Here is an 18,711-nt window from a genome sequence, read left to right as displayed (position 1 = left end):
TATATGGATATTATCTTATCACTGACAGCATTGTACTTCAGGATAGATCTTGAAACATTCTTTGTGATGATGAATGCCATGCCATTCTTCTTCAAATTTTCATTCCCAGCATAGTAGATCATATGGTTGTCTGATTCAAAATGGCCAAAATGAGTCTATATCAGCTCACTAATGCCTAGGATATCAGTCTTTATGTGTTCCATTTCATTTTTGACAACTTCCAATTTTACTAGATTCATACTTCGTACTATCCATGTTCCAGTTATTAATGGATGTCTGCAGCTGTTCCTCCTCAATTTGAGTGGTGCCACATCAGCAAATGGAGGTCTCGAAAGCTTTACCTTATCCATATCTGTAAGGCTGGTTCTACTGTGATGATGCAGCTCTTTCCCACTCGTGTTTTGAGAGCCTTCTAACCTAAGTCCTTGCTCTGTCCCAGTCCCCATCCTTGTCCTCTGTATTGGACAGTGATTCTGAGTTATTCATAAAGTTGTGAATAATACATCAGACATTGTTTCTCTGCTATTCATAAGGTTTTCCCTAGTCAATTCTTTGAGAAGTGGATGACCTCTTCCTTCTTCCTAGTCTGTCTCAGTTTGCAAGCCAGGCTGATACCTGTGCACCATGTGCACCCCACTGGGTTTGAAACACTGGTGGCATAGCCTCAAGACTCACAGCAACATGTCACCACAGTAGGATAAACAGACAAAAAAGTTTGTCTGCTTTTGCTGTTCAAAACCTCTCCAATCCCCCCTTACCTGGATTCCTGCTGCTGCCTCCTCGCTCTGTCCCAGCCCCCTGGCCTTTTTCCTCTCCTTTCTCCTGCTTTCCTGCCTTGCAGCTTGTGGGGTGTGGCCTGGGTTCCCTCTCCTCACCTGGATCCCTGCGGCTGCCTCCTGCTCCAATCTACTACTAACAGAAAAGTTATGATTTGTGTTTCTTGTGGGTATGTGTCCTTTTGTGGAGGACCAAATTACCCTATATTGATATACCAAACTCAGGTGATGAACTTCATGCTTCGGCATTGCCTTGTTTGGATGCATGGAACATTACAGGCCAGTGAACTCTAAGCCATTTAGACATCCCATTAGAAATATACTTCTATAATGAAAGTACTCATTGGGCCAGCAGTTTACAAATCTTGACTTAGATCAAGAGATCTACTGACACTGTGGGTATTACAATGCCATCCAACTTATATCTGGGATGAGATATCAATTTTTAAGATCATTATTTTCTTTTTATGGAGTAGCCTGATTAGAGCAGGCACTCTGAAATTTGTCTCCCTCCCTGGAACAAATCATGAATGAAATTACTGATGGAATGGTAGTCCGGCAAGAATCCTTGAACTTCCTTGTGAAGTAGTATTTTAGACAACAGAACAGATTTTTCTTTTAGCCCAACAAGGAGGTGTTTGTGCTAGGCAAACACTTCTTGTTGCAACTGGGTTAACAATATCCACTATGTTGAACAAGATAATTATAATGATCTTGTTTCATCTACTTCTCAAGATAATGATTTATCATGATGAATTATAAAATTCACCAAAAACCTACCTAATATCATATATAAGCCTCAGAACCTGAATCCTCTTAGTTTGATATTTTCAGCTGGTTACATAAAGGTATTGGATCCTGGATTAGATCTGTATCGCTAACTGGAGTAATGACATTAATTTTTATGTTAGTGATTACTGGAATAATCAAATGTTACATGAATTGTATAACCAATGTAATGATACAAAATACCAATTTGATGCCTGTGAAGAGACTTGTGTACATAAATGAGACCATTTCCCAAATGGACTTGAGTTCATCCTAAGCCAGTCTTTTGAACAGTAAAGCTGTTCCTCTAAAGTAGCCTTACCCCACATAGACCCCCATCTAAGATCACAGAAGCTGAATGATAAGCCACAACAAGTGAAAGATGGTGCCTGACTATTAAACAGTAGTTTCAGGGATCTTAAAGGCTTCCCCAAGTAAACAGATATCTAAAGAATCATGTGGCATCACTGCAAGCCCCTGCAGAAAAAAAGCATTCATATAATAGTGATCAAAGGAGGTTAATGAAAACCTTGATCAAAAGGAGGGAATGTGTGAGAGTTCCAAAATTGAGGCGCTTGACTTTTACCAGAATGATCAGCCCATTTCTGAGCCTTGACTCCTTAGCTTTTGCTTATTTTCCTTGCACCTATAAAACCCTTAGATAGACTTAGGTACATAATAAAGAATTTCCCTTGCCATTGTCAAATTCTTACACATACTTAAGCATATAATGAAATAAATAGTTTTCTCTATGGTTAAACTAAAGATATGGAAAGAATGTCCCTAAGGGAGGGTCTCGACGTAAGATCCTTATCAGAAATTACCTCAGAAGCCTTCAGGCTTTTTTTTTTTTTCCTCTGAAATAGCTTTTATTAAACAGAAAAGCAGAATTACAATACAAGCTTTAAGTGTTTGTAAATTAGGTCACAAAAGGGATGCAAAATATTTGCAGTATGACTATATGTATTCACACAAAGTCATTGAACAAATGGTACTTACACCAATACAATCATAAGATTATTCCATGATTAAAAGTAGCTCAAATATAACAACCATAAAGTGTATTAGATCTCTCTTCCTATTTGTTCTGGTTACCTAGTGCCACTCTGACAAGAATATACCACAAATGGGATGGCTAACAAAGATGAGTTTATTCTCTCATAGTTTGGATTTAAGTCCAAGTTCAAAGTGCCAAGCTCTAGGGGCTGGATCCTCAGACTTGGGCTTCAGCTCTGCCTCCAGCTCCCGGACCAATGAAGCTAGAGGCTTTTCTTCACTGAGATAGCTGTTGACTGCTGAGCTGCCAAGCTCAAGGTTGACAAATAAAAAGACACAGTCCTGATGTTACCAAACCACATGGCAGGCTATTAATTCTAGTCTGTCGTAAGTCCCCAGATCGGTGGAGCATCGCAGGCTGCTGAACGACATGGCTACATGCAGGGTTCAAGCGTGCCACAAGCTAGAGACCATTCCCAAAGCTGCTTCTTATATATGGGAAGCAGACCACATACTCAAAGCAGCTACTCAGCTGCTTGTGGTAGATCCCACCATGGAGCTGATTGCCAGTCTCGTCATGGGGAATAACTACCACTAGCTGCCCAGCCACTCAACCAGGCCCAGCCAAGTTGACACACAAACATAAGCACCACACTATTATAATTAACATTTTAACATTACCTCTGATAGAGTCCCTTTTTAAATGGAATCTACAACTGAATTTTTAAAAACTGCTTAATAAAAAGATGCCTAAAACTCTACAAACCAAACAGCTGGACTTAACAGAAAATTCAGGGGAGAAGTGATGTGATAAAATACAGAGATTATTTTAACACACATGAAAAATTCTCCCATTATGTTCATGATTCTGATGCTAATACACACTTAAGAGTTTTTGCAAAAGATGATCTTCTAGATGCTATAAATAAACTTTAAGAGACTGAACTATTTGTAACTGTTCTCTTCCAGATGTGGTTTACATTATGTTAGTCAGACTTAATCCACATTCATATATGTTGTAACCCAAAAGACCTAATCTGTGGAAATGACAACAGAAATTTGGAATGAAAACAGAGAGTTGGTTACTACTGCTTACCAACTATTTTTCCCACCCTATTCCTATGTTCCCCAAGATTTTTTGAACATACAACTAGAGGTCTTTTTTTTTTTTCAGATACCAGTCAGTCATTTTGTGCAGAAGGAAGTACTGAACAGCAAACCTTCCCAACTTTAAAATTCATAGTTTCAAGGAATAATTTTCATTTTTATAGTCCATTTTCAATTTATTAAGAGAAAAACCAACAGCTCTTATCTTATTACTAAATATAACAAATGACAGGCCCTAGCTGAGAAAGTTGTTTTGATTAAGTTTCAATAATGAGTTCACGTTACTCTCATAAAATATTAACTGTTATTAAAATTACTTTTACAAATGTGGAACTATCCTTTTTCCTAAGGGAAAGGGAAATGGGAAGGAAGAGGCAAATGGAAAAGAGGCACAAGATGGTGGACTGGGTACATATAAAGCTGTGCATTAGTACATGATTTTGGTCACTTTTTCACAACATGGTAGTTAGTTTCTTGTATCATCTTTTACTATTCCTATAATAAAAGACAGTTCTAAACCTAAAAAAGCAAATTGAAGAAAACATTCATCTTCAAGGTTTCATAGATACATGCAATTCTAAAGTCTCTACAATACATTTGCACATTTTCATAGACTAACATAATACACAAACTCATAGACATCTCCTGTTATGCTCTTAATTTTGCCTAGATCTGCCATTATCTTCATAAATATTCAATGAAGCCCACAAACAAAGGTACTGTATATTTTGAAATCTATCCAAATTTCAAAGAAAAAATTGCAGCAGCAATTCCATAAAACACAGAGGACATCAACCTCTTACTTTCATTTGCTTTTTGTGTCAGTTGTTTGAAAAACGTTAGATGCTGACTATATAGTGTCCAAGAACTTGGTTTTCTGATTTTAGCTTTAGATTTTCTTCCTTAACTGCATCTACTCTTGCAGAGAGATCTTCAAGTGTGTGTAGGAGTTCTAACACTTGATTAATAAGTCGTGTGTTTTCCTCCAGTTCCCCCTGATTTGCAGCATCAGCTGCATCCATGTCAGTCTTCATCATCTTGGGTAACAAACTTTTGGGCTTGGATACAAAATCCTTGATGAATGGTCTGCTGTTTGAGAATCTGGAAGGGGAAGGCTTCAGGCAATGTTTTAAGATAATTACCTTATGACTACCTTGTCAAATTCCCCCTAGTCATGTATTTAAGCTAACCAATCCAAACAGCCCATAAATTTGTGTTTACTGTAAAATCTTCACTTCAAGTTGTCTCACCTCTGGCTTCCCTAATATTTCAACTTCCAGTCAGAATGTTGTACTTTTATTTCTTGATTTTACTTTATAAATTTGCCTCTGTTACTCCACCATTTTGCAGCATTTGATTTCTTTTGTGAGATCATACATGTCTCCAGTTCAAACTGGTTTTGAACCTTCAAAACTCATTGATGTTACACAGCCTTTTTAAAAAGGAGAGTTATGAAAACTGGCAATATGGAAAATATAAACACTATGAGTTTAGATGATCTACATAATTAAGATAATATGTGAAGATGCTCTATAAACTGTGAATAGCCACCTTTCAGAAGGTATAATGAGGAGGGGAAAAAGAGGAAATATGATAGCTTTAAGGCATAAGAGGGTTGAAGAAAGGATTTTTTTTTTTAGGTGAAGTTAAGAATTCAATAAAGGCAGCCATAGGAGACTAATACATAGGGACACAGCTTCCTCTGAGACTGGACAAAAGGAAGTAAGTATAGGCACGTTTTGATGATGTGGTAGTTAAGGTTGTGTGTCAACTTGGCTGGGCCTGGTTTTGAGTGGCTGGGCAACTAGATGTATTTACTGCTGATGATAAGACTGGTAATCAACTCAGTGGTGGATTCGACTGTGAGCAGCTGAGTAGCTGCCCTGGGGATGCTTCCAGTATATAGGAAGACAACTTTGAGAGAAGTCTCTGAACTTTTTGGCACATCTGGATCCTGCATTGGGAGCTCTGGTGGTGTGTACTGCCTAAGACATTTAACTGCTAACCAGAAGGATGGTGGTTCAAACCCAGCAGCCACTCCTCAGAAGGAAAGTTGGGTAATCTACTTCCGTAGTGATATCACCTCAGAAACCCAAGGAGGAGTTGCTATGAGTCAGATTCAACTCGACAGCAGTAAGTGAGTGAATGAGTGAGTGAATGGATCCTGCATTTGGCCAAGTCATCAGTGAGTGGCCTGCCATGTTGTCTGCCAATCTTGGGACTGTTTCTGGACTTGAATTAGTGGCCTACCATGTTGCTTGATAATCTTTGGACTGTATCATTTTACTTGTTGACCTTGGGTTTGTCAGCCTTAGCAGCCAGAAGCTCCCTGAGTTAAGAGATGCCTCTAGCTCCAGTGAGTTAGGAGCAAGAGGCAGAGCTGAAGCTGAAGGTCGAGGGGCCTTCACCCAGCCTCTAGAGATGGCATTTTCAATTTGGACTTGTAGCCTCCAAAACTGTGAGAGAATAAATCCCTGTTTGTTAAAACCATACATTTCTGGTATTTTCTGTTAGAGCAACTCTAGAGAACCAAAACAAATGACAATAGGCTACCATAACAAAATACTACAAAATGGGTAGCTTAAAGAACAGAAATTTAATCTCTCACAGTTCTGGAGGCTGGAAGTTCAAATTCTAGATGGCAGCACAAACATGTTCTCTTCAAGGCTCTAGGGGAAGATCCCTTCTTATCTCTCCCAGCTTCTGGTAGCCCCAGTGTTTCTTGGCTTGTAGATAGATGTATCTTCACATAGCCATCTTCTGTATCTTCTTTTTTTTTTTTTTTTTGTAAAGAGGCTCCTTAGATGAGATTAGGACCTACCCTACTCCTATTGGACCTCATTGTCTTGGTCCTCTACTGCTGCTGTAACAGAAGTACCACAAGTGGATGACTTTACCAAGCAGGAATTTATTCCTTTACTGTTTAGTAGGCTAGAAGTCTAAGTTCAGAGTAACAGCTCTAGTAGCTGGGTGAAGGCCCCTCGATCTTGGCCTTCAGCTCTGCTTCTTTTTCCAGGCCCACTGGAGCTAGTGGCTTCTTCGAACTCATTGCAGGTGTTGCCTACTGAGGTTGATGAATCCAAGATTAGCATGTAAAATGGCACAATCCCATGATCAGCAGGCAACATGGCCCAAAATGTGCCAAAAAGCTATAGACCTTTCCCAAAGCTTCTCTATATGTACTGGAAGCAGGTCATACCCCAAAGGTAACTCCCCCAACTATTTAACTGCTCACAGCAGATTCCACCATGGAGGTGTTTACAATCTCATCATGGGGAATAATGACATGCATCTACAAACCACTCAAAATCATGGCCCAGGCAAATTGACACACAACCTTAACTACCACATTCATGTTAACTGATAATATCTTCATAAACCATATTTTCATACAAGGTCACTTTCATAGGTACACAGGTTAGAACTTCAACATATTTTTTGGGGATACAATTCAATCCATAACACCCTATTACTGTGCTGTGCCGTAGAACACTACTACTCCTTCTTTCCTCCTCTGAGATCTTGTTTCATCAATTCTCTATGCTCTCTTCTTTATCTTCAGTCCTCTTCCTTACCACTAAACCCTTTTCCTCAGCATATCTCTTACTGCTTATTAACCATCTCTACACAGTTGTCTCATAGCAACCTCAAACTCATCATACCACCAAACAACTGTTCCTCTTGGATTTCCTATCTCAGTTAAGGTTACCACCATCTACCCAGAACCCTGTAAGGGTTCCGAGACTCCTTTTCAAACCCCTAGCTAACTAATTACCACATCATTTTCATTTTACCTTTGAAACCACTTTGTATTCATCTCTTCCTATTTTCTCTGCCACTATTCTAGTTCCTGGGAGCTCTGGTGGCATAGTGCCTGAGGCATTTGATGCTAACCAGAAGGCTGGTGGTTCAAACCTTCCTCAGAAGGAAGACTAGGCAATCTACTTCTGTAGTGATACCACCTCGGAAACCCAAGGGAGGGGTCACTATGAGTGGGATCTGACTCGACGGCAGTCAGTTTTTTTTTTTTTTTTCCCCCTAGTTCCTAGCCGACGGCACATAACGACGACGACAACGAGTTCCTAGCCTCCATTTTCCTTGCCTGGAGCATGGTAACAATATCTAAACTGTACTTCTAATTCTAGCTCTCCTCCAACAACCCACCCTTGTCTATTACTGTCAGGATGTTCTTTCAAAAATGCATACCTGGCCACCTCTTTCCTCTACTTAAAATCCTTCAGAAGATCCTCATTAGGACAGAGCTAATTTCTTAGCATGCTGTATAATGTGCCTCAGGATCAATGTCATCCCTTGCAATCTTCATACAAATTTGGGTTTTAGACATTACTTGTAGTACAGGGAATGTGCCAGGGTATATCCGCCTCTGTCCTTTGAGCACACAGTTGCTTTCCTTATTCCTGGTCATTGAAGATTTGTCTCAGGTGCCATCATTTCTGTAAAATCTTCCCAGAATTTTTCTCACTTCAAAGTACCAGTTGAGTCAACTTTGACTTGTGGAGATGCAATATGTCAAAGTAGAACAGTGCTCCATAGGGTTTTTCAATGGCTGTTTTTTTAAAATAGTTCACCAGGCCTTTCTTCTGAGGCACCTCTGGGTGGACTTGAGCCTCCAACTTTCAGGTAGTAGCCAAGCATGTTAACCATTTGCACCACCTAGGGACTCCTTTCTTACTTAGTCCTAGAGAGTTATACCTATATACCATTCTAGAACAGCATTTACTTATGTATTTCCCCCAAGAGATGATGTACTCCTTGCTGATCCTCACTTTATTTTTCTCTGTATCCTTGTTATCTATCACAGAGCCTGTTCCATACTTTATTGAAATTCACTACAAGTTTATTGAAAGAATAACTGGCTTCTGCATCCTCAAGCTATGCCCCAAGGGAGGCACATTAATTTTGAGACAACCTATAGGTGAAAGGTAATAAATAGCTATGCTATTGACAAGGAGCCCTGGTGGTGTGATGGTTAAGTGTTCAGCTGCTAACCAAAAGGTTGGTACATTGAACTCACAAGCTACTCCACCAGAGAAAGATGTGGCATTCTGCTTCCATAAAGATTACTGCCTTGGAAACCTTATGAGGAAGTTCTGCTCTGTCGTGTAGGGTCACTATGAGTCAGAATTGACTTGATGACAATGAGTTGGTTTGGGTTTGATGCTATAGCACACATGTTCATGACAGCTTTTATATACACATCCTGTTTGTAGAAAACTTGTGCTAATGCTTCTCACTGTTTTACTATATTTGTTTGCAGATTGTAGACACTGCATTGGCTGTCTTTATCTTAATATTTATCTTTCTCCTATCATATTTTAATTTTCACTACAAGATCCCACTAAATCAATAAAATAAAAATAATAAGTATTTTAAAAACTTTAGTCACTTCTAAAGTTTTCAATGCATACTTTTCTGAAATGAAGTATTGTAACTGCTATTCATTGTGCATTTTAATGGTTTAATTTGTCTTATTAAATTGTGTTTCAATTTTTTGAATTAGCAAAATGAACCAATTTTTTATTTCACACTTTACATAAGGCCTGTTTTACAGAATTCTCAACAACAAAACTTTTATTTATTCAATATTTCCTTTGGGGCCAGATACATACTTTACATATATTTTCCTCTTGTACTTACCTGACTGTTTTAAGTACAAAACTAACTTCAGTGAAATAAAATAATATATTTCCTCCCGCTCAAGGGATGTTTTAATTCAATAGTTACGCCTTCAGCCTGGCTCTGGGGTTTACTAAAAAGAAAATATGTATGATGCTTTGTACATTTATTTTTCTGATGCAGCCCACAAAATCAACTGTGGATGCTTTCTTTGTTTAAATTCAGAGCTAATTCCTCAAGACTATGTTGAAGCAGAAACTTGAAGAGTTAGGTCTTTATAGCTCAGTCCTCTCCTTTCATCTGGGCTTTCACTTCAAAGAATCTCAGATTTACTGTCTTTGTAAATGTGGTTGCTAGTAAGAAGGGCCTGCCTACCTGGATAGAAAAACAATGTCTTACAGAGTAGATAAAAAGTTAAAGTGAAATTTTTAACTCTTTTTTTTTTTTTTGCATCGTTAAAGACCTGATAATATGGGAATGGTATTCTGTGAGAACAAAAGTAGACAGATATTTGGAAAAGAAGCCATTGTGTTTGTTTGCTTGTTTATGTTAAAGTAGAATATATTTGTTTAATTATAGAAAGAAATTAGAAAAAAGTTATCACAATTTTTGGAATGTAATCACTATTCACATTATTTGTATGGATTGATTTGGGTAATAGATTTAGTAATGGCTCTATTCCTGGAATGGATGACAAGAATGATTAATGTTTACTCTTCAGTCCTGTTAGACCTAATCATTTCTATTTCCTCCTACAAGATCTGGCATCAAAAATGAAAGGAAAAAAAAAAAAAAACGTTTCTTAAGTTTGAGGAAAGACAGGCATTCAGTGACAAAATTCCTGAAAAGGATACTTGGAAAGCCAATAGATAGATGAACTCGCACATAATATGACATTTTAATTAACAGTTTTGTTTGTTTGTTTCAACATTTTTCCAATTTAGGAATGCTATAAGGAACAAAACTGGTTGAGTTTCATCTTCCTTGGTTTGGTTACCATCTGGTAGAAATGAATAGAAAGGGATAGAAGAAATGTGAGTAATTTATGAAGAGACTCAACAGCACAGTACAATTAAGATAGTATTAAAGTAAGGTGGCCTGGTGGTGTAATGGTTAAACACTTGGCTTCTGACCAAAAAGTCAGAGGTTTGAACCTGCTAATCTTTGGGAGCTCTGGTAGCATAGTAGCTAAAGCACTTGACTGCTAACCAGAAGGCTGGCGGTTCAAACCCACCAGCCACTCCTTGGAAGGAAGATGGGGCAATCTACTTCCGTAGTGATACTGCTTTGGAAACTCGCTATGAGTCGGGTCTGACTCGATGGCACATAACAACAACAACAGTCTTCTGCAACAGAAAGATGTGGCAATCTGTTTCTGTAAAGATGACAACCTTAGAAACCCTATGGGGCAGTTTTACTCTGTGCTGTAGGGTTGCTATGAGATGGAATTGACTCAGTGGCATACAACAATAGTATTATAGGTGTCCTTAGAATTCAATTACTAAAAAAGCTAGATCTCAAAAGGGGCATAGAGTTGTGCACTCAAAGAATAGCCCTCTTGATTGTACTACTCTTTGACAAAGCTGTGTTACAAAAAGACCACAGCACGCATGAATGCATACCCATGGCATTTTGTAGTCAAGAGCAGCAGCAGCAGCTAGGTCTTCTATTAGGGATTACTCTAGCAAGTCTAGCAATGGTCCTAGGTCCCAACTCTAACCAGATCAGAAGGGGCAGTATTTGCACAGGGAGATAGCTCAGAAGGCAGGAATGCACAGGAAAAAAAGACACAGGGGAAAGGTAACCACAGGGAGGATATGGGAGGAGAGCTGTTATATTATGGGGACTGCAAATAATGTTATGAAACAAAATGTGTATGAACTGCTCTCTGGAAAATGAATACGCTTTGTAAACTTTCACCCAAATCACAATTAAAAAAAAAGTTCTAGTCAACTGAAGGGACATATAAGCAGAGAATTGTCATGAAATAAATGCTATTATAACAAAGGGTACAGGGTAGGCATCTAGGAGGAAGCAAGTCAGTTCCATCTGGAAGAATGTATGAAGCAGGAAAGGCTTCATATAGAAGATGAATCTTGAGTTGGCAGGTATTTGTGAGGTGAGAACTGAAGTAAGGAGAGAAAAAGAGTTGGAGAATTTTCTAGGCAGGAGAAGGTACATGTATAATAACCAAAAAACAAACTCACTGCTGTCAAGTCAGATCCGACTCATAGCGACCCCTCCTTCGGTTTCTGAGGTGATATCACTATGGAAGCAGATTGCCCAACCTTCCTTCTGAGCAGTGGCTGGTGGGTTTGAACTGCGAGCCTTCTGGCTAGCAGTCAAATGCTTTAGGCACTAGGTCACCAGAGGTCCTTGTATAATAACAGGCAGGCATAAAAAATAACATAGAATATATAGAAAATTCCTAGTTAGATATGTTGTTGTGAACAATGGGCAGGGAAAGCATGCATGATAAATTTAGATGGTGTGTGATAAGATTGGATGGGAATGCAAGGGCTAGACCACACAAAATCCACTGTTATCAAGTTGATTCCAACTCATAGTGACCCTATAGAACAGTGTAGAACTGCCCCATAGGGTTTCTAAGGCTGTAAATCTTTACAGAAGCAGACTGCCTCTCTTTCCTGCAGAGCGACTGGTGGGTTCAAACCACTGACCTTTTGGTTAGCAGCTGAATGCTGTAACCATTATGCCATCAGAGCTCTTAGGGCCTGACCACAGAGGGCCTTATATGCTGTGATAAGAAGCTGGGATTTGATCTGTAATGCCACTGGAAACCACTGAAAGGTTTTATGTAGGGAGGAACATGAGCATATTTTGCTTTTGAAAGATCACTCCGGGTAGTGTGTAGAGGATGAATGAAGGGGAGAACAATTAGAGGCAGAAAGACCTCTTTAAAATGTTAAAAAGCAAAGATATAACTTTGAAGACTAAGATGTGCCTGACCCAAGCCATAGTATTGTCAACTGAAACATATGCATGTGAAAGCTGGACAATGAATAAGGAAGACCAGAAGAACTGATGCATTTGAATTGTAGTGTTGGCAAAGCATATTAAATGTACCATGTTCTGCTAGAAGAACGAACAAATATATCTTGGAGAAGTACAGCCAGAACGTTCCTTAGTAGTGAGAATGGCCAGACTTCGTCTCACATACTTTGGTCATGGTGTTAGAAGGGACTGATCCTGGAGAAGAATATTTTGCTTGGTAAACTAGAAGGTCAGTGAAAAAGGGAAGACCCTCAAGTGAGATGGACTGACCCAGTGCCTGTGATGATGGGCTCAAGCATGGCAACGATTTTGAGGATGGTGCAAGACTGGGTAGTGTTTTATTCTGTTGTATGTAGGGTTGATATTAGTTGGAACTGACTTGATGGCACCTAACAACACTCTGTGGAGGATGGAATGAAGGGGAGGCAGAAATCAAAGTGGAGGCAGAAGACCAATTAGGAAATGATTGCAATAGTCCAGATGAAAAGAGGGCTTAAGATGAAGCAGTATCAGGGAGGATGGAGTTAAGGGGGACAATACAAAAGAAGTTTCAGAAGAAGGGCTTCCAATCACAGGATGAAGTATGACAGGAGGCAGAAGAGGTTTTTGTGCTGTGGGAAATATATTGAAATAAAATCTGGAATTATTGAAATAACTCGTATTTAATCTTGTGTTATTATCAAACCACATAGAAATATAATACTCTTTAAAATGACCATCAGGATGACCTACCATCGTCATGGATTTCGGATGATTTTCTAATCTTCTTGGTCTGCAGGAAATATTAAAATAAAAAAAATAAGGAGTGGGGGAAAAGCGCTAAAATAGTGAACATAGTGAATGAGTATATCATTATTTAACATATTTTCCCTTCACTTTCAAAGATAAATTGTCATCTAGAATAGAATACTAGATTTAAAAAGATGAAGATAAAGCTCAGTGTGTAATATGTGAATCGTTCTCACTGCAATTAAATCAAAATATTGAGCCATAGTCTCATTACATGTTAAAATTTTCATAGATTTACTTAGTATACGACTCTGGCTATGACTTGAAAAGCCAACAAATTCCCTTGGAAGTGATGTGGAATGAGAGGCAAAAATAAGACATCTGAAACTATTAAAGGCTCATTTTGCATCCCTACTTGCCACTAAATCCACTACTGAGGACAAATGGCAAAAGCAGCACCATAATTTTAAGATTATGCAAAAGTAGTTTCAAGCTTGTTTATTTACTGAATTTACTGAAGAAATTGGATATTCTGGGGATGGTAGAGATTGAAGACTGGTGTAGGTCTCTCTGGAAAGGTCTTGAGAGCTCTTTGGCCCTACCCTTCCCCACCTCTCTTGCTTCAAGGCCAGTCTAATGCTGTATAAATGGGCCTCAAGTTCTTTGTGAAAATAGGCCAAATAAAGTGAACAAATATTTGAACTCGTGAAAAACATAAATTTATATGCAAAATTACTTATTTAAAAACAATTCCAGGAAAAATATTCTATAGTTCTCAGCAAATAAGAGAAGATTCATATTCAGTTAGAATTAGCATTTACTGAGCATCCTAGACATGCCAGGTATGAGATTGCTTTATTATTTTTTTATTGTAAACATTTAAATAACAAAACAATTGCCAGTTCAACATTTTTCACATGTAGGATTCAGTGGTATCAATTACATTAGCCATGTTGTGCAACCATCAGCAATATCCATTGCCAAATTTTCCATCATCATAAAGAAAAACTCAATGTTAAGGAGCTTTGCTTTTCAAAACATGGTTATATTTGTAAATGCTATGTTGAACAAATATGACTCAGGACAAAACCAAAATGTAGCTCTCCATTTATATCCTACTTCTACTTTAAGCTTTCTTCACTCAGAGAAATTTTCCCTTTACCATTGGATGAAAATGCAGCAGGCCCAACAACTTTTGATAGGTAAGAATCAGTCCTCATTGTAAAGAGTAAACATAGTTTCAATTCAGTAAGCAGAATGTCCAGTCCTAAATATTAACTGATCCTTTAATCTTCATTCAAAAGTCAGATTTCTGTTTCCTCTCAGGTAAGGCCTATAGTTGGGGGACATTCCCTATGTTTGGAGGTCAGTTTTTGCTCTCTGTTCACTTATCACCTCCTCCTATTTACAGGAGAAGAAGTAAGGCCATAGGAGAGCTTTCACTTGGCTAGGTGGCTTCAGAATCTCTAGGCCTGGCAAATGGCTAAAGCTGATACTTTCTGTTTGGAACTTCCCATTGCTAGGGACTTCTCACCTGCAGTTCCTCAACCTAGACTGATACATCCGGCTTCTGGGTGGTCACTTGATACTCCTGCGTTAGCCCCTAAAATTCTGGCATTCTCCTTCAGCTTCTCTTTTCTTTATTCCTCAGTCAGTCCTCCAGGCAGCCTTAGGCAGATCCCAGATAACCCATTCCACCTGCACAGTTCTAAAGAACCTATCACACACATTTTTTTGTCATGACAGGCTTGCAGCAAACAGGCCACCCCAACACTGTCCCACTGAGCTGCCACAGGTTGCCTTAGCTTTTTAGGCATGAGTGAGTCATTAATTCTCTGTTTTCCCAACTTTTATGGGACACATTTCAAAGCCCTCTAGATGATCCCATGGAAGTTTCCCTCCCAAGGCTTTAGGTGAATGAAGTAAAATTAGTGGGAGGTGATGAGAGCTCACACCATGACAAATTCAAAGAAATTTCTTCTCCAATCTCTATTCTCCACATCTTAATGATGTAAGAACCATGGAACAAGATCTTTGAAATAGGCTTAATAAATTATGCATATGAGGAAACTCACTCTCACTTTGGGAATGGATAATTGTTTTATTAGCATTTCAGGAACCCAGCCAGGAAGACTACCATTTTAATATCCTACTACGTTCTTAAATCAATTCTGTAGGTATATACTTTATAGCTTGACTTAATATTAGCATTAAAAAAAAGTGGTCATAAAGTATATAGCAAGGTAATCAATTTTGATGTAGACAAAAATCTTTTGTTGTAGCTCAGAATCTTTGTAGTACTTTCCTTAGAGGTAATCCTAAATTCCATGAGGTTAGGGAATCTGACTCCAATTTAGATTACACAAAGAACATTTATCAAGCAACTATTTTATGCTATGCAAAATACCAAGCATTTTCATATAATTTATGTAATTTGTTTTAAATTGACATAAAGAAAAATGTTTTAAAAAAATATTACACACACACATATAATTAAAGATACTATTATTTAGAAAAAGAAAAAAACTTACCTCAGTTTTGTTGTTCTCTCTCTGGGCCTCCTAATTAAATCTTCCAAATGTTTATTTCTCTCTTCTAAACTAAAAAAAAAACTAAAAAAAAAAAAAAAAAATCATTAAATTTTATGACTAAAATAGATTTCTTTAGATTAATACTTTGTTAGATTCATTGGAGGTGAACAGATAAATTCAAATGGTAGTCCAGCTCTCTATACATCCATCCTTTTCACCACTTAAGAACTTTGGAGTCTACCCAAGCAACTCAAGTTATTTAGTTCTTCACTTTATAGGTTTCAGTGGTAAAGAAGGAATGTAGAGAGCAATAAATATATAAAGTGACATTTAGATGTTCTAGTCATTTACACTGTGGTTAGAGAAGTGATCCGTTTATGAAGATAAACTGCAACATGATCTTGGAGTTAATATGTTAAAAATAAAATCTCTGATCCAACTATACGCCATCTGCAAAAGACCACTTTAGATCCAAAGACATAAATAGGTTGAAAGTGAAAAGATGGAAAAAAGATACTCCATGTAAATAGTAACTCATAATTTATTTATGAGATTAGCCTTACCCTGATACCCAAACCAGATAAAGACACCACAAATGACACCAAAAGAGAACTGGAGTGACTATATTAATATGCCCACTTTTCACTGAACAACAGGGTCAGGCTCTGAAGACCAGGTCATTATGCAAAAATCAGAGTTATGTGAAAACGGAGGATGACCACATCAGTTCATAAAATGGAGGATGACTACATCATTATATAACTGCCAAACCACTGAGAATCATGGCTCAGCCAAGTTGACACATAACCTTAACTATAACAGCCAGGGTTGCTCTAACCTCTCATCTGAGCATTTGTCACTGCCATATGTACATCATTAATGTGCAAAATAGTCATATAGTAGAATTTTTACTATTGTCATAAATGTGAAACATTGGATAACAAGACAGTTGATAAATGAGGAGTAGGTATATCAAACAAAATAGGCTTTAAGTTAAAAATTGTTACATGAGACAAAGATGGAAACTACGTAATGATAAAAGAGCCAATTCAACAAGATGATCTAACAATTGGGCTGCCAACCAAAAGGTGCATAGTTTGAACCCAGCAACTACTCCATGGGAGAAAGATGAAGTCGTGTATTTCTGTAAAGATTTACAGCCTTGGAAACCCTGTGAGGCAGTTCTACTCTGTCATATAGGGTTCCTGTGAGTTGGAATCGACTTAATGGCAATGGAATTTATTATTGAGTTATTATTATTATTTGCTTTTTCATTTTTAGTTTATTAATGTTGACTTACATTGATTTTTTTAAATACATTTTATTGAAATATAATTTATGTACAGTGAAATACACAAAACTAAAGTGACATGGGTCAATGCATTTTTTTTTTTTTGCATTGTTCTCTCCCCTCCCCCCCCCACCTCTGGTAACCAACAAAGAAAGTTTCCTTCCATACATAAATCTTTCCTTGTTTTTTTACAATAATGAACTAATACTACATTTGTCCTTCTATGATTGACTTATTTCACTAAGCATAACGTCCTCCAAGTTCATTTGTGTTATGTGGTGGTTTGCAGATTCTATGTTATTCTTCAGTGTTGCATAATATTCGATTGTGTGTATGTACCATAGTTTGGTTATCCATTCTTCTGTTGATAGCCACCTAGGTTGTTTCCATCTTTTGGGTATTGCAAATAGTGCTGCGATGAATGTGGGTGTGTGAATATCTGTTCTTGTCCTGGCTATCACTTCTTTAGGATATATACCTCGTAATAGGATTGCTGGGTCAAATAGTATTTCTAATTCCAGCTTTTTAAGGAATCACCATACTGCTTCCCACAGTGGTTGCATCATTTTACAATCCCACCAGCAGTGTATGAGAATCCCAATCTCTCCACATCCTCACCATCATTTGTTATTTTGTCTTGTTCAACTTTGCCATTTGTGCTGGGGCGAGATGGTATCTCGTTGTTGTTTTGATTTGCATCTCTTTGATGGCTAATGATTGTGAAAATTTCTTCATGTATCTGCTGGCTGCCTGAATATCCTCTTTGGTGAAGTGTCTATTCATGTCTTCTGCCCATTTTTAAATTGGATTATTTGTCTGTTATCGAGGTGTTGGAGTTTTCTATAAATTCTAGAGATAAGTCCCTTGTCAGATATGTCATTGCCAAATTTTTTTCTCCCAATCTGTGGGTTCTCTTTTTACTCTTTTGGAGAAGTCTTTGGAAGCACATAAAAATTTGATTTTCAGAAGGTCCCATTCATCTAGTTTCTCATCAGCTGTTTGTGCATTTTGGGTTAGCTTGACAGTCTATTTATGCCATAAATTAGGGTCCCCATATTTGCCGCTATTTTTTCCTTGAGAAACTTTATAGCTTTAGGTTTCACATTTAAGTCTTTGATCTATCTGGAGTTAGTTTTTGTGCATGGTGTGAGGTACTGATCTTGTTTCATTTTTCTACAAATGGATATCCAGCTTTGCCAGTACCATTTGTTAAAGAGACCACCTCTTGTCCATTTAATGAATTTCAGGCCTTTGTCTAAAATCAGCTGAGCATAGGTCGATAGACCTATTTATGGGTTCTCAATTCTGTTCCACTGGTCTATGTGTCTGTTTTTGTACCAGTACCAGGCTGTTTTGACTATTGTGGCTGTAAAGTAGGTTTTGAGATCCAGAGTGTGAGAATTCCTACTTTGTTCTTCTTCAATAGTGCTTTGCTTGTTCAAGGTCTCTTTCCTTTCCATATAAAATTAGTGATTGGTTTTTCCATATCCTTAGAGAATGCTGATGGGATCTGGATTGGGATTGCACTGAATGTATAGATTGCTTTGGGTAGTATTGACATTTTCATAATGTTCAATCTCCCTATCCGCAAGCATGATATGTTCTTTCATTTCTCTTATGGTTTCTTGGAGTAATGTTTTATAGTTTTCTTTGTACAGGTCTTTTGTGTCCCTGGTGAGATTTGTTCCCAAGTATTTTAGTTTTTTGGTAGCTATTGTAAATGGTATTGATTTCCTTCTCTCCTTTTCAGCAATCTCTTTGCTGGTGTAGAGGAATCCAACTGACTTTTGTATGTTGCTCTTATATCCCGCCACTATGCTGAATCTCTCAATTAGTTTCAGTAGGTTTTTTTTTTTTTTTT

General features: G+C 37.9%; 1 protein-coding gene across 1 annotated transcript in view; it reads right to left on the bottom strand.

Moving 5' to 3' along the window:
- The window catches only part of CAGE1 (cancer antigen 1), a 149,476-nt gene that overhangs the window by 16,379 nt on the left and 114,386 nt on the right, over positions 1 to 18,711 (bottom strand). Inside the window, 2 exon segments of the mRNA XM_042780216.1 lie at positions 12,840 to 13,071; positions 15,560 to 15,628. Of these exon segments, the coding sequence (XP_042636150.1) occupies positions 12,840 to 13,071; positions 15,560 to 15,628 (301 nt within the window).

This window comes from Orycteropus afer, unplaced genomic scaffold, assembly GCF_000298275.1.
Source record: "Orycteropus afer afer isolate SDZICR_OR568_19922 unplaced genomic scaffold, OryAfe1.0 scaffold00027, whole genome shotgun sequence".
Lineage (NCBI taxonomy): Eukaryota > Metazoa > Chordata > Mammalia > Tubulidentata > Orycteropodidae > Orycteropus > Orycteropus afer.
Note: the sequence above shows the minus strand (reverse complement) of the source record. Positions and strands in the feature narration are given on the sequence as shown.